The following is a 15,694-nucleotide window of genomic DNA, read 5'->3' on the forward strand; positions in this document are numbered from 1 at the left end:
GGATTTAAGCAGAATATAATAAGAGTATTGTAAAGTTAAATACTGGATATTTTCTGAGGACTGTTCTTAGGAGATCAAGGGTTGGGATTAGGTAGAGGAAGAAAGCACTGGGGTGCACAGTTTAATTCAATCTAGAGATGCTGCTGTGGTTTGAATGTGAAATGTCCCTTATAGGCTTGTTTTGGATATTTGGTCCTCAACTGGTGGCATTGTTCTGGGAAGTTGAGGAATTTTTAAAATGTGGGACTTGCTGGAGGCAGTGGATTACTGGGAATAGATTTGAGGTTGTCTAGCCACACACCACTTTCTGATCAGTAACCACTTCTCATTCCGCTGAGATGTGAAGAGGTAAAGAGTTTCAGCTTCACACTGCTGCCTGACTTCATGCCGGTCCTTTATGATGGAATATGCCGCCTCAGCCCGATATTCAAAGTAATGCTTTCCTGACTCAAGTTGGGTTTTTCAGGTATTTGATCCCAACAGTGAGGAAATTAACTAGCCCTAACCGAGAAAAGAAAACATAGAATGAGAACCCAGCTTTATAGTCAGAAGAAGGGTGGAGAGATGAATTCTAAAAGAAGGTGACTTGGTTCATGGAATTCAATATGGCTAGGTAAGAAGCAGGAAAACAGAAAACATGAGTATTATGCTTTGAATGAGGAAGAAAGTCAAATCACAATGTTTAAACAGTGTAAGGGTAGGGAAATATTCAATAAAACTGATATTCTGTGATTCAAAATAAACACTAAAATTAAACTCATTTCCTCCCTCAAAAAAGAATAGACAATTTGTGTTTTGCTCTTGCTAATACACTGAATATAGAACAATTTGTTTTTATATGATTAAAAATGGCAGAATTTATTTGAAAAAATCTTAGATCTAATATTTAGTCTTTATGTTGGAAATAATGAAAAGAAAAAAGCTCATTTATCAGGTAAACATGTTTATTTTATAAAATAATTAATAAGGAAGTTACTGTTTAAATTCAAGTCTTTCCACTCTTATGCCTCCTTTAATACAGAATATTTCGATGTATGCCTTATTTTCTAAAAATGAATAGTTTGTGTTTCTTCAGTTTTTCACATAGATATTATCCCACAATGTGCTATCACTCTTTAAGAATAAATATTGAGGGGTTAAGAGCATTTGCTGCTCTTGCAGAAGACCAGAGTTCATGTCCCAGTATCCAGCTCACAACCGCCTGTTAACTCCAGCTCCAGGGAATCCAGTGCTCTATTCTGGTCATCATGGGCACCTGCACACAGGTGCACAACCCCCTCCATAACTAAAAATATTAAAAATGTATGAAAAATAAATGTTGGCAAACTTTTAATACAAACTGCCTATTAAGATCTTATAATGCAAGCTGTGGATGGCATGCCTTTACATACCATTTACTAGTGCAGTCTTTTTCTGTTCTGACTTGTGTTTGCTTTTTAATTGAAACATCACCACCTTTGAAAACCATGTTCAGTACACAGATGTGGCTGCTTTTAACAGGATCCCAAATCTATCCCGGGTCGTTGTACTTGAATAAAAGTTTGAAAAAAATTTCACAATTATAATATTATTTGGTTCACTCTACAATTACTAAATACATACCTTAAAATTAGGCGTTATGGGGGCAGTTAAGAACACTGGCTGTTCTTGCAGAAAACCCAGGTTTGAATCCCAGCACCCATATAGCAGCTAACAACTGTCTGTAACTCCAGTCCCAGGGAATCTGACAGCCTCTTCTGACTTCTGTGGGCATTGCACGACACACGTGCACTTACCTACATGCAGGCAATACACACATACACATATAATAATAACAATTAAAAATAGGTGTCATTAATATTGCGCTACAGTAATTTTATTAAACTCTTATGTAAAATTCAACACTTAACTGTTTAATATATTTCTTCCTTTTCTTTTAGGTTTTGCAAAAACCTTGAGTAGGCTTGCAAATAGACCAATGTACTTTTGCTTTTTTATTCATACTTTATCATATGCTGGCCATATTGCCTATAAGGGCTTTAGAATGAATGTTTCTTTGTGATTTCTAAAAATATAAGAATAATGTTAAAATAGTTCTAAGAAATCAAAATTCTGTTCTTCTTGCCTCTTCAGCACAGCTTGACACAGACATTAGTGGGGGGAGATGTGAGGTGAGTATCTTTGGCCTTACATTACAAAAGGCTTTCATCCTCTCTCTAGGAAAGCAAGCCTTCTTTGCTGTTAAAGGTTGAAGTAAGTCTAATTGAGAAGCTGCAGTCAAAGCCACATTATTGGACTTTAATAGGTTTGGGAGTTTTTAGGACATCACTAATTATTCCACTAATATTTCTGCATCCATTGCATTCATTTGAGCAACAGAGGAGAACAGTTACTAAGGCTGTTTAAAAATTAATGTCTTACCTGCTCCCTGCATGATAGAGGCAATTATTTGGTGATTTTCTCTTAATGTTGGGCACCTGTGTGAATTAAAAATTCCAGATGAGGTTTTAGAAATGGATAAATGGTTGCCTGTGTCTTAGCTTTCATTTGAAAATGTAATTACAGCAAGTATAATTATAATATCCATTTTTTATATTTTTCCTTTTAAGAAGCTCTAGACATAAATTTCCTGCTTTTTTCACTCAGAGAAACTCATAAGTCAGTTAATCAAATCATCAGGCTCATACTTCTCATCTGTTAGTAACTGTGATATGAAGCCAATATAAGATTTTATTATAAAGAAGCTGATAGAATAAGTAAAATTCTAGCCATTCTCTAGGAAATTTTATTCTTTTAGAATTTCCCTGATGAACAAGTTTTAGTTTTTAAGCATTCGTTTAGCCAAATTGGTAGCGGTCCCTTTTTACAACCTATTAAATAGGAAGCAGGATTATGATTTTTATTTATGTATTCATGCCTTTGTAGCAATAAGATGAATTTTCCTCAGTTATAAGAAGGTGGTTCTCACTATATTCATGGCATTATGCCACATTGCATTTATGCCTTAAAGAAAAGAGCCCGAATCTTAGCATCCATTTTACAGCCAAGAGAGCCAGAACTGCTGAGAGCCTGTTCCCTCAGATTCTCTTGGAACTGTGTCTCCAGCAAGAACTTTTCTTATTCTTTACTGAAACAGTACCTACAACATGAAATGGGGAAGTAAAAGTCAGGCTCTTCCCAGAAAAGCGTTTTGCTCTTTGATCCCTAGACCTAGACTACCATACACACACTACAATTTCTCTCTCATTGTTAGCAATGGGATAACCTCTATCTATTTGTAGCACTTTGATATGTAAAGCAAGCATATGCACATTCATATATTATTTTAGGGGGAGACAAGGAAGGGTCCTGAGGAATTAAGGTCATATGTCCAGGTCACAAGGAGAGCACATGGCTCAGTGAGCTTGTCTACATTATGGACAAGATGTAAAATGAACTTTCTGTTTGTAAGGTAAAGTAAAAGTCATCTATCCAGAGAATGTCCACATTGTAAAACTTAACAACTTTATATTTAAAATTTTTAAACCTGTATTGATTTTCCTAGAGGTCACTGATGACATTTTATGGAAATGGCTTCCTTCAAACAGGCTTTTCTCTACCACACAGCACACATCAGCCCCAACATTGAATATTGTTGGAATTCTAAAATATCAGTTCTCTCCTTTACTATCCAAAGTAAATGAATTATAAATCAGAATATGAAGATTTTAATTTCTATATTTTAACCATTTTCTTTGCTTAGGAACAATATTTACACTAGCGTATTTAGGCCTAATGAGCAGTTTGAAATACATGTGCTATATTTACAGATATAATTAATTGATGTTTTACCTATAATTGTATTTCAGTTTCCTGCTATCATGTTTGTGTTCTTCTCTGTATCTCATTTAAAATGTTGAATAAGTGTTTTGTCTTTATTTCCCTCAGCATATTTGAGGATTTTAATGTGCATGTTGTACTGGAACACGGCAATGTCCCCTCATTCGGAACTTCAGTGAAGATTTTAGAACTTGACAGCATCTATCCCCCCAACCCATGCATTGCTGCATTCAGACATTTTCTTTTTTATTTTTTCTGTTGGTATCACAGGCATGAATATGATTATTATATAGAGGCCCTGAACTTATAGAGCTTTTACACAAATTTACCACTTACATTTTTTTTCTTTTTTTTCTTTCCCTTAAAGGTCTTAGCTCTTCTATCTGGAATCACATTAATTTGATTTAAAGTTCACAACTTATACTTCTCCATGGATTCTTTCCATGGAAAACTCTCTGGATATGTGAAAATGTGTGCTCCTTTCATGCTCATTTTAATTTTTCTTGCATTTATTTATTATTTTTAATATTTTATTTATTGTTTTTATTTTATGTATATGAATGTATTATTTGCATGTATGTAAGTGCATCTGTGTCATGCAATTCCCACTGAGGTCAGAAGAGAACATTGAATTCCCATGGAATTGGAGTTACAGGCAGTTGTTAGGTGCCATGTGGGGGCAGGTCCTCTGCAAGAGCCCCTAGTGCTCTTAACTGCTGAGTCATCTCTCCAGCCCCTTATTTATTTATTTATTTACTTATTTTTAATTGTGTGTATGAGTGTTTTGCATGCACGTACATAAGTACACCTATGTCATGCAACTCCTGTTGAGGTCAAAAGTAAGGGTGTCAGATCTCCTGAACTTGAGTTGTAAACAGTTGTAAGCTATCATGTAGTTGCTGGGAAGTAAACCTGGATATTCTGCAAGAAGAGGCTGTGTTCTTAACCACCGAACCATCTATCCAGCCCCATTTATTACTATTATTTATGTTTGTGTGGTGGTGGTGTGTATGTCTATGCATGCATATGTATGTATATGTATGCTATTGAGATACCTGGTCAGGTCTCCCTGTTAAGCTAAAAATTCCATCTCTCAGTGTTTACATACAAGTAGTTTAGTTTTCAATTATAAAATTAACTTAAAAACATATTTTTATTGATTCTTTAAGAATTTCATACAATGTATTTGATTATATTCAGACTCGCTACACCATCTCCACCCCCACTTAGTTCCCTTGGGTGTGGGTCCATCCCGTACAGCATGATCAATAAACCAGGTATCACATCCTTAAAGAAAACTGACTCTCCCTCTCCCAGCATCTATCAGTTGCCAGTAGATACTCAGCCAGGCTAGGGGATTTGTGCCTGCCTCCCTCCCCGATGCTGAGTTTTTGTCTGGCTTGGGCTCATACATGATGTTAAAAGTTCTGTGAATTCATATTTGCAACTGCCCTGTTATATCCCAACTACAGAGTTAATTGTCACCTGTTGAAAGAAGAAACGTCTCTGGTGAGAGTTAAGAGATACACTAATCTGTGGTCATAAGTTATTGGAAATTGGTTTAATACTATGTTCATTTAGCAATATATAATAGTAGGTTCATCTCTAGGAACCATCAGTGTAGTCAAAGATTCTTGGCTCACAAAATGGTGCCAGGCATTGGCTCCAGCTTCTGGAGCAGGACTTAATGCAATCAGGAAGTATTCAGTTACTCCTGTAATATGTGTGCCATTATTGCAGGAATATCTTTCCAGACCAATTGTTATTGTAGCTCACAGTGTTCACAGTTGAATAAGGTTCATAACTGATTTTTCTCTTCTGATGGACTACATAGCACCTTCTAGTAATATGAAATATTGCCAGTAGAGATGAAATTTCAAGATCAGCACCATTTTGACTTCTCCTTTATTTGTTCTATGATGCCTGCATATAGTATCTTCAGCAATAGAGTTTACCATCAGATTCTGGCAAGTAACCAAGAGTAATGGAAACACCCATTATTGTTTTAGGGTCTGTAGAACGCTCCTGGTCAACAACTTCAAAAGAGAGTCCATTCTTGACATTGGACTTTTTACTGACTAGCTCGAGGTGTCTGGTAGGGACATTAACCTTCTGTTATAGGGGACTTCCATTTGAACTTTCTATATCATGTAAGAATTTATTTGAAGAAGCTTCTATTCTGGTGGGCTTCCATATGACTTTTTCAAAAGGCCTTTACTGTTAGTTGTCCCTCCCTGTACTCCTCCTCTGCCCTAACCTCCCACTCCCCACCCCCTCTAACCCTTCCTGTTCCATTCCTCCCCTTTCTCCTTTCATATCACTGCTTCTATCTCCACTTCAGTGAAATACCCCACGCCATTGCTCCTGACTAGATTCCTCACTTCTATGGGTTTTCTAATTGGAACACACATATATAAAGATTCAAAATTAGCTCAACGTATCATAGAGATCATGCAAGTCTTTGCATTTGGGTTACCTCATTCAGGATGAGTGTTTTCGGTTTCATCCATTTTCCTGCAAATTTCATAATTTTGCTCTTCTTAACAGCTGAATAATAATTATATTTTGTAAATGTACCATGCCTTCATTATCTGTTCATTAGTTAATGGATAGCTAGACTTTTTTCATTTCCTATTGTGAATAAAGCAGCTGTGAACATGTACAGGCAAGAATTTCTGTATTAGGGTGCAGAGTGCCAATAGTGGTGTATCTGATCATTTGTGTGATCTACTTTTAGCTTTTGAGGAAACTCCACAAAATCGCCACCATTTTTCACTATCGCAAGAGTGAATAGTCCCCACACCCTCACCACACAAAACCAATTGTTTTGAGGGGTTTTTGTTTTTTGTTTTGTTTTGTTTTATTTTTTGATCTTATTCATTCTGACTGAGGTAAGATGAACTCTTAAAGTAGTTTTAATTTGCATTTCTCTGTTGGCTAAAGATGCTGAACATTTTTTTCAGTGTTTCGCAGCCATTTGCTTTTCACCATTTGAGAATTCTTGTTTAGTTCCTTGCCTCAATCTTTAATTGATTTTTTAAAAATTTATTTGTATAGTCTAAATGCTAAACTTCTGCCAGATGTATAGCTGGTAAAGGTTTTCCCCACTCTACTGACTGTCTCTTGACCCAGTGACGTCATTTGTTGTACATTCACTTTTTAATTTCATGATGAGATCCCATTTGTCAATTGTTGGTCTTAATATCTATGTTACCTGAGTCCTGTTCAGAATGCCTATAAATTCCAGTGTGTTCCCTACTTTATCTTCTATTTCCAGTCTATATCCATTTTTGAATTTCAATATTATTTGCTCCACAATCTGTGTCTATTTATTCAAATATTTAAAGTCTTTGTGAATTTGATTTTTATCTCAAGAGATTCAACACACTTTGTTTCTTGTTTAAGACTTATTTTACTGTAACTTTTAATCTCTCTTTAAACTTTATTTGTTAGAGTTACTTTAGACCTTTTTTTTTTTTTTCAGAGTTTTGGAAAAGCACTTGCTCAGTGCGATTGTAGAACCATGGTCCATCAAAGACCACCTTCTTAAACTCTTAGGTTGGGGCTTGCCCATTAATTCATGCAGGTTCAGAAGAACAGGATTTAAATTCAGTATATTATTATTTCCACTTGCCTTAGGCAAATTGATACTGTGTAACCCTAAACCACGTCATGGTTTTTGTTATCCAATCAGGGAGGAGTTGCTCTACTTCACTCGGTGTCAGGGTTTAAGCCAGATGATTGGTATTTCAGTTTCAAAGTGGTGGCAGAAGCAGTGACTGGGGAAAAGAGATGAATTTCCCTTTTATTTACAATGAAGATTCAGTTTTCAGGGAAGTAATCTAATTAGATTCACTTCCATAAGTAAGTCTTAGACCTTGCCACTGGTTCTTACAGTCTCTCATGACAAGGGAAAGGAGAAAAAAAAAAAAGAGGAAGGGAAGGAGGGAAGGAAGAAAGGGAGGGAGGGAAGGAAGTCTACATAAAAAAAATAATAATATTAAGGTCTTGTATTCTTAGCTGGGATTCTTGGCACACATCTTTGATCCCAGCACTAAGGCAGGAGTCAAGTTCAGTGACAGCCTAGACTATTCAATGTTACATAAATATCTAAACAAAGAAATAAACAAGTAATAAAATGTAAGAGTTGTGTTCTTGTCTTTACTTGCTCATTCTGGCATCTCTAACTGAGGGTTTATATACAAGATGAATTGTTTTCTCCTGGCTCTGAGATGTTAGAGTTACGCCATTATCACATACAGCAGGGATGACTTCTTCCTCGCTTGATGTCTGACTTTGTGCTCACAGCAGAAGTAGGCAAAGTAACTTTCTAGAATGTACTTATAAAACTGCTCTCATGAACTAATCACCTTCCAAAAGGTAGCCTCCAGACATCATTTCGCTGAAGTCAGTGACACACATATTTATTGTTTTCTTTGCTCCTTCTTATTGCATCTCTGAAGAATTCTTGCAATAATTTATACTGCATTTCCTGCTATTTTTAGTGACTTAGCCCTGACATGTTGGACAGGGCATATTTAGAGTGAGACTCACCACACTGTGCTGTTAGCCACCTGTATCATTATAAAGAGCAGTTCAATAATGTCTCTGTGCCTCCATTCTTCACCTGTAACATAATAATGGAACCAGTGAAATAGACGATAAGATTTTATGTGTAAGGTATTTCATAGCACCAAGAAAACTGTGAGTGTTGGGCAAATATTCGCTGACACCAAAGGGTACACTGATGTTTTACACACACTGACCCTGCAAGAATACCAGACCAGTAGATCTGAGCCCAACCCACACTGGAAGTCTAAGTTTAGGATCATCGTGGTAACTAGAGAGGTAGAGGTCTGACTGCCTTCAAAGGATGATGCTAAGGTAAAGAATCACAGAGAGCGATGATAGAGAAATTTCCAAGACACTGAAGTGTAAAAATGGGTATGGAAGTAGTGCACATGGTGTCACTGTGAAAGTTCCAAATTGTTCTAATGAGAAAGACAAATGTGATTTTATAGTTTTAAGAAGAAAAGGTTAAAATGACAAGGGAATGAGGGTGTGTGCTGGTGAGGAGCTGAGGAGGTTCAGAGCACAGTGAAAGCTTCCAGTGGGAGGCATGTCAGACACTGCTCTATGATTTGAAGAGAGCAGAGTGGTGGACTAACTGCATGTAAAAACACTGTTTTACTTATCAGACGAGGAACTGAGAATTCTCACATTTGGTATTCTCAAATTCATGTAAATTAGTTTCTCTTAGTCTCCAGACTGAAAGACATGCCCATTAAAGAATAGAATCTACTTTTGATGTGAGACAAATCATTATATACAACAAAGATTTTCTAAGTGGAGCAGAGGCACAATAGTACTCAGAGATCGTGGGTATATGGTTACCTTAGTCTCCCTGATTATTTAAATTCTCCATCTTAAGCCATAGGTATAAATTTATGATTCAATTTCTCTAAGAGAAGAAAGCTCCAGACAAACACAAAAGAATTCCAGGGTGAGCACCTGTGGCTTCCAAAAAAGGGCAGAACTGGATAGGAATTCTGAACCAAAGATGCCAAGATGTAGAAGTAAAATTTCCTACTATTAGACAAGATGCTTCAGATATGATGGGACACTGTGGTCAGAAATTTGTGCATTGCATTTTAATCTTCCTGAGACAGGATTTCGCCTGGGTAAATGTTCCCATGAGGTTTAACACTACAGTAACTTTGAGGAAGTTCAGTGACCAAGGACCATCCCTCACCTGAGAACTGAAGGTAAATTGCTGCTTGTCATGTACATGAGAATGACATTTTAAAAGAAGAAGGAAGTTGAAGAAGAAAGCTCATATCTAGAAACCAAAGTCCTTTTATTCAATAATGAATGAGAGTGTTTGCTGGTCATGGTGCATGAATTACATTGTGCAAGGTTGGTTCAAATGGAATCTGGATGCAATGAAGGAAAATTAAAGAAGATAAAAAACTGAAAGGTTTTTATGAGACTCCAGTGCATGCATCTGGAGCTCAAAAAGAAAGACATTATTAATCCATTACTTTCCTAAGGGATTTACAGTCTTACATGTCTGAGTCTAAATTAACTGGGTGCTTAAATTTCTGTATTAATTGATAAACATTTTGTTATGGGGAAAAGTGAAACTTTTTAACTATTTCAATAAGAATTTGGAACAAGGGGTAAAGAGAATACTAACACATCTCTAAACTCATAGAGAATCTGCCTCATGCAGCAGAGGGCAACAAACATAAAAGGCCACAACTGGACAAACTGTAGAGAATAAGAGACTGCGAGTGTGGGTCCTGGGACAGGACTCCTATGTTAAACTTCACCCACCCAGGGCTCAGGGACCTTTGATGAAGAGGGGGCAGAAAGATTGTAAGAACTAGGAGAAGAGGTGTATGACCGTAAGGAAATAGAATCTTAAAGGCTTCTGGGACCTTGTTCATGAACTTACAGTGGTAGTAACAGTATGTACAAGATCCATGCAAACTCAATCACCCAAAAAACAGCATAGAGCTGGGAAAAGGGCAGGAGACAACTCTGGTGAGGAGCGATTAACAGATGATCACTACTGGGTGAAGGAGAGTTGATCTTCCTTAAGGGAGTGCTGCTAAACAGGTTGAACAGGCTCCAGTGGATGAACTCACACTGAGGGACAGCTGACTACAAACATTTGTCTTGATAGGCCTTAACATATATGACCAAATGATAGCCAAAAAATTCAATAAAAATATATTAAAAAATAAGTAACTCTAATAGTTATATTAAGTAATTCTAATGCTATACTATGCTTTACCATATAAATATAATTTACACAAATATAATTTATAGCATATGGTAATCACATAATTTAACAGATATACGTATACATAAGTATATCTTGTAATAATAGTTCTTTGATATAATTCATTTATGGATCAGAAACACAAGCCAAAAGTGACTTTGCAGTCCAGCTCAATTCAAAATATAATGTAAAAGAGAAGAAATAAATTTAAAACTATTAACTTTAATAAGCAAATCTTATAACACATTCAGTGTTGAAATGCTCCTTTTCACATCTCATCCTATATGTAAAATTGTGCCTTGAATTTAGTTGTGTATGTTTTTTTGTGTGACTCAACATATATTTAATGATGTCAGAAATTTTATCATTTATTTGGTGAAGAGTATTTGGTTATTGTCTGGGTCTGATTGTCAGGCGTGTGCTGGCATCCGTCGTTATATCCTATAATGAAGTGTGGTCCTATGTTTGGCATGAAAGTCTTTACAATTGCTCTTAAATTCAGTATATACTGGCCCTGTCATCCTCCACTCTCTACCCAACCAGCATTTGGCTGCGCATACTGGAAGAGCGGGAATATTTCCAAAGTCACAGATGCTTCCCACAGCTGTCCTCATAATGACTAGCTCCAGAAATGAGATCCTTGAGTTTCCCTGAGTAGTGTGCCCTGTGAGGAAAAGAAATCAAATGGGGATATTATAGCACACATGTATGGTATCTATTGCTATAGAGCTTTATGGGTTCAAATGTCTAGCAAAGATGATTTCTAAAAATTGTATCTCACTTTTACTATTTTATCAAATATACTATGGAAAATTATAAAACTAAGTGATATGTCTGTTCAAATGATTAATTCCACATGCAAATTTATATATTGACTGATTCAGGAAGATCTTGCTACAAAAAACATTTCAATAATTTATTATGAAATATGACTACATTGTAGTTTTCATAATGTAATAAGTTAGGAATATTATAAAGCAAAACAGTTTTTTGAAATGGGAAGTTAGTCAGTAGGAACTGTGTAAGTTAGCTTAATGTACCAAAGAACCACTATGATTGTACAGTGACCATATTTTCTCATCTAGATATCATTGTGTTTTACATATTTCAAAATAAAAAAGTCTGAATCTCACAGCACAAAATTCAATGAAAGAGTTAGCACACAAAGGAGAATTTGTGCTGCAATTCCACATTCTGTCAATATGTTTTGAAAGTGAACAAACTTTTGAAGTCATGATGTGGCCAGGTCAGTAGTTTCCTTGAAGGGAGGTGTAACTGACACACGAATATAGACTGGGATGACTGTGGTGCCTTGATTTTTGATACACAGGTTGGTCTCATCGATGTGTTTATCTTGCAAAATTTTGTTGTTCTGTACACTCATAATTTGTGTATAATTTTGACATTCCTGTTGTATCCCAAAGTTTGAATTAACAATAAATTGTTTCTTTAAAGAGAAATTCAGTTAATCAGAAGTTAAAAGTTGAATATATATCACTAAATCTTTCTGTGTGTGACATTATGTGTGCATATGTTCATTCATGTGTGTGTGTGTGTGTGTGTGTGTGTGTGTGTGTGTGTGTGTATTTCATGCATGGGGAAGCCAGAGGAAATGTCAGGCATTATTCCTCAGGTGTCATTCACCTTGGCTTTTAAGACAGGGTCTCTCACTGGCCTGGAGCTTACCCAGTACCAGTAGCCTGGACTGGCTGGCCGGTGAGTCTCCAGGATCCTCTGGTCTTCCCTTTTCCAGTGTTGAGATAACAAGAGCAAGCCACGAAGTCCAGCTTTGTAAATGTGAACTCTGGTGATCAAACTCAGGTTCTCATGCTTGCAAGGCCACTGCTTTACCAGCTATAGATGACTCTGCCCATCTTCCCATCTCTGTCAAGCCTCTCTAAAGCACTCCCAGACACTCCCAGAGACATGTCTCCTACACTAGTCTATATCCAGTCAAGTTGAAATTCACCATGAGAGCAACTTAGAAAATTCATGAAGGCTTATCTTGATATGAAGTATCCTGGTTATGTAATTCAAATTACTTTGTCAGTTATGTAGACTGGTTATCCTTAAATGTTTAAAATATTTCAAATATGTAATGAATTTGAATCCAGGTCAACTTCATGCTATTAGCTGTTATTATTCTTGCTACTATTTGTAACCAAATATTACCACTTGTCCTGTGGTCTTTGTTTGTTTAAATTTGATTTAAATTACATTAAATTAGAACTTTGGTTCTTTGGTTATATTAACCTCTTTTCAAGTCTTTGTTAAATATCTGGCTTATCCCTGCTGTAAGGAACAAAACACACTGAGAGGACTTCATTCAGCTTGGAGAATTCTATTGGACAGTACTAACATATAATTAGAAGAATAACTTTCTCAGCAATATTTTTTCTTACTATTAGATTACGTTTATACAGTTTTTAGCATTGTATTATGAAGAAAATGCATAATACATGATGTTTTAAATCAATAGCACTGATAGTAACAATTACCATGGAATGAAAAACAATGATTAAAAATGTACATATAAAACTTACAAATACAGTATTCTAAACAGGTTATATATAGCCATGTACAGTCTCTAATTATCTTATTCATCATTTCTTTACTAAGTGTTTCACTTTGGAATAATTCTGAAACTGACATTCTGAATTTTTTCCATAAATAGAAGCCATAGAACCAGTCTAATATATAACTGTGATGATTTGAATGAGAAATTTCCCTTACAGTCTATGGTATTTGAACATGTGGTCCCTAGTTGGTGACCCTGGTAGGAAAGGTCATGGAATTTTATTATGACAGTCATAGCACAAAGCGCATGACTAGAAATGGGCTTTGAGGGTCTAGCCTTGTCTCACTTCCAGCTCACTGTCTCTGCTTCCTGTGTGCACTTGAGATGTGACCGCTCTTCTTCCTTTTTCTGCCCCCATGCCCTCCACTTGCTGTCATGCCTCCCAGTAATGATGGGCATGTAGCCCTCTGTAGCTATAAACCAAAATAAACTTTCCTCCTTAAGCTGCTTTTGGTCATAATATGTAATCACAACACAGAAAAGTAATAAAAATTTATTTATAGTATATTTCTGAAGAAATAAAAAAGATTTCAACAGGTTATTCCTTTTGAATTCTAAATGCTAAGAAACTTCAACCTGTAGATCATGACTGTGGACTAGTAGAAATCTTGTACATTCAGGAACACTACAAAAGAAATTGGATTAGCAGTCAGTCCTGCTCTTTTCTTGCTACAACATTAACTGGTTAGGAGTTATTTATGCATCCTTAAAATTTATATGTGAAAAACTATGGTTTGACTTCTGTGCACTACACTCTTCATCAAAAACAGTCATGCAGTCATATGATGATCATCAAGTAACCAACAGCCCGGCCACTGTGCAGTTTAGATCCTAGCCTAGAGTTAAATTCATCCTCACATTCACATCAAACTTCAGTGTTTCATCCTCTGTCCATTGCAGTCAGAGCTCTGTAGTCATTATCATTCTGATGAGAACTAGTGGATATGTGTCTATATCATCTGAATATACATAAAGATACTCAAATAAATTGGAGTCTTAAGAGAACTTTACTGTGGATTACACATGATGTCATTACAGACAGAAATAAACCCTTCAGTACTGGGTTATTTCTTCTTCTTGCTGACTTATAATCTTTACCCCCCTCCCGCAGGCTACTGACAGGGATACAGGAAATTACAGTACCATGGCCTACAGACTCATCATACCACCGATTAAAGAAGGCAAAGAAGGCTTTGTGGTGGAAACATACACAGGGCTCATCAAGACTGCAATGCTCTTCCACAACATGAGGAGATCCTACTTCAAATTCCAAGTGATTGCAACTGATGACTATGGGAAGGGGCTGAGTGGGAAAGCTGATGTCCTGGTGAGTAGACAATTGAGAGTCATGGAATGCTAGGCTGGAGCCACTGTGCCTAGCTTATACCATTTTTAATATTCTTGAAGTAGGCTTTCTAAAACATAACTGTTATTTTCATCAAGATATTTTATTTGCATTTGGTCTTTGTAATTAAAAACTAAAAAATGTTTTAAGGCATTTTTTTATTCCAATATATGTAACTTTCTATTTTTGGCAAAATCTCATTGATGGTAGAAATAATGCTAGACTAAGCTATATTTGCCTAAAAATATTGAAACTGTGTTCTTTTTCTCTCAGGCTGTACAAAACTTAAGGACTAGACCATTTCAAGGGCAATTTAACACTAATTTTTATCCAAAATATGTAACACCAGGGAATATGTCTCTTCTAATCTGCATGTGCTGATTTGTTGGATGATTCTCTGATAAATCTAATGATGGTTATGTGCAGAATTATCACCGAGTCAAGTATAATTCATATATTCCTTTTCATATCTGGTAAATTGTCATCTCTTCTAGTTCTGATTCAGTTCTATATACAAGCAGCCATCAGTGATCAAATATGTTCTTGATATTGTTGGTGAATTCCAATCACCATCATTATTATGAGCCAGAACCATGCTGGAATCATGTTCTCCTTCATAACAGCATAATCGTAACATAATAAAAGTAAGCCAATCATAGCCAAGTTTGTACATAGAAGATATTAAGGATAATAGATTTTTTTAAAATTTAGATCTGTGTATGGATATAAAGTCATTGGGTAGATTTCAATGGTAATGTTTATCACCTCTACTAATTAACATGACATAAATTTTTATGCTTCCTCCTCAAATATAACTCACTTTTTTAATTTGTTGATTTTTTGTGTGCGTATATCACACAGAGCATCCCAAACAATCTTATTCATCTATGTACCCATTTCCCAGATGGCCCCTCCCATAGCCCCCCCCCACTAGAGCTCTTTTACTCTGTCTTCCCTGCTACTGTCTGCTGTGTTGTTGGCACCCCAGCCGTTCCCCGGTACTTGCCCATCCAGTGAATCTAGTCAGCCTATCTAGAGGTCTAAACATTTTTTTTAATTAAAAAAAATTTTTTTAATTTAGATCTGTAAACCTTAAATGAGAAAATGCTGTCTCCATTCCTGTTATTTATGATATGCACATTGGTAAGCTTAAAGAATAAATAAGAACTCACTAAGTATAAATACG

At 36.1% G+C, this 15,694-nt stretch overlaps 1 protein-coding gene across 1 annotated transcript in view; it reads left to right on the forward strand.

Annotated features, from left to right (window-relative positions):
• Positions 1-15,694, forward strand: part of LOC103729251 (protocadherin-15-like) — a gene marked incomplete at its 5' end in the record, with an annotated part of 182,914 nt that overhangs the window by 91,835 nt on the left and 75,385 nt on the right. The window contains 1 exon segment of the mRNA XM_029560706.1: positions 14,275-14,490. Within this exon segment, the coding sequence (XP_029416566.1) occupies positions 14,275-14,490 (216 nt within the window).

This window comes from Nannospalax galili, unplaced genomic scaffold (assembly GCF_000622305.1).
Source record: "Nannospalax galili isolate Female #2095 unplaced genomic scaffold, S.galili_v1.0 scaffold1613, whole genome shotgun sequence".
Classification (NCBI taxonomy): Eukaryota; Metazoa; Chordata; class Mammalia; order Rodentia; family Spalacidae; genus Nannospalax; species Nannospalax galili.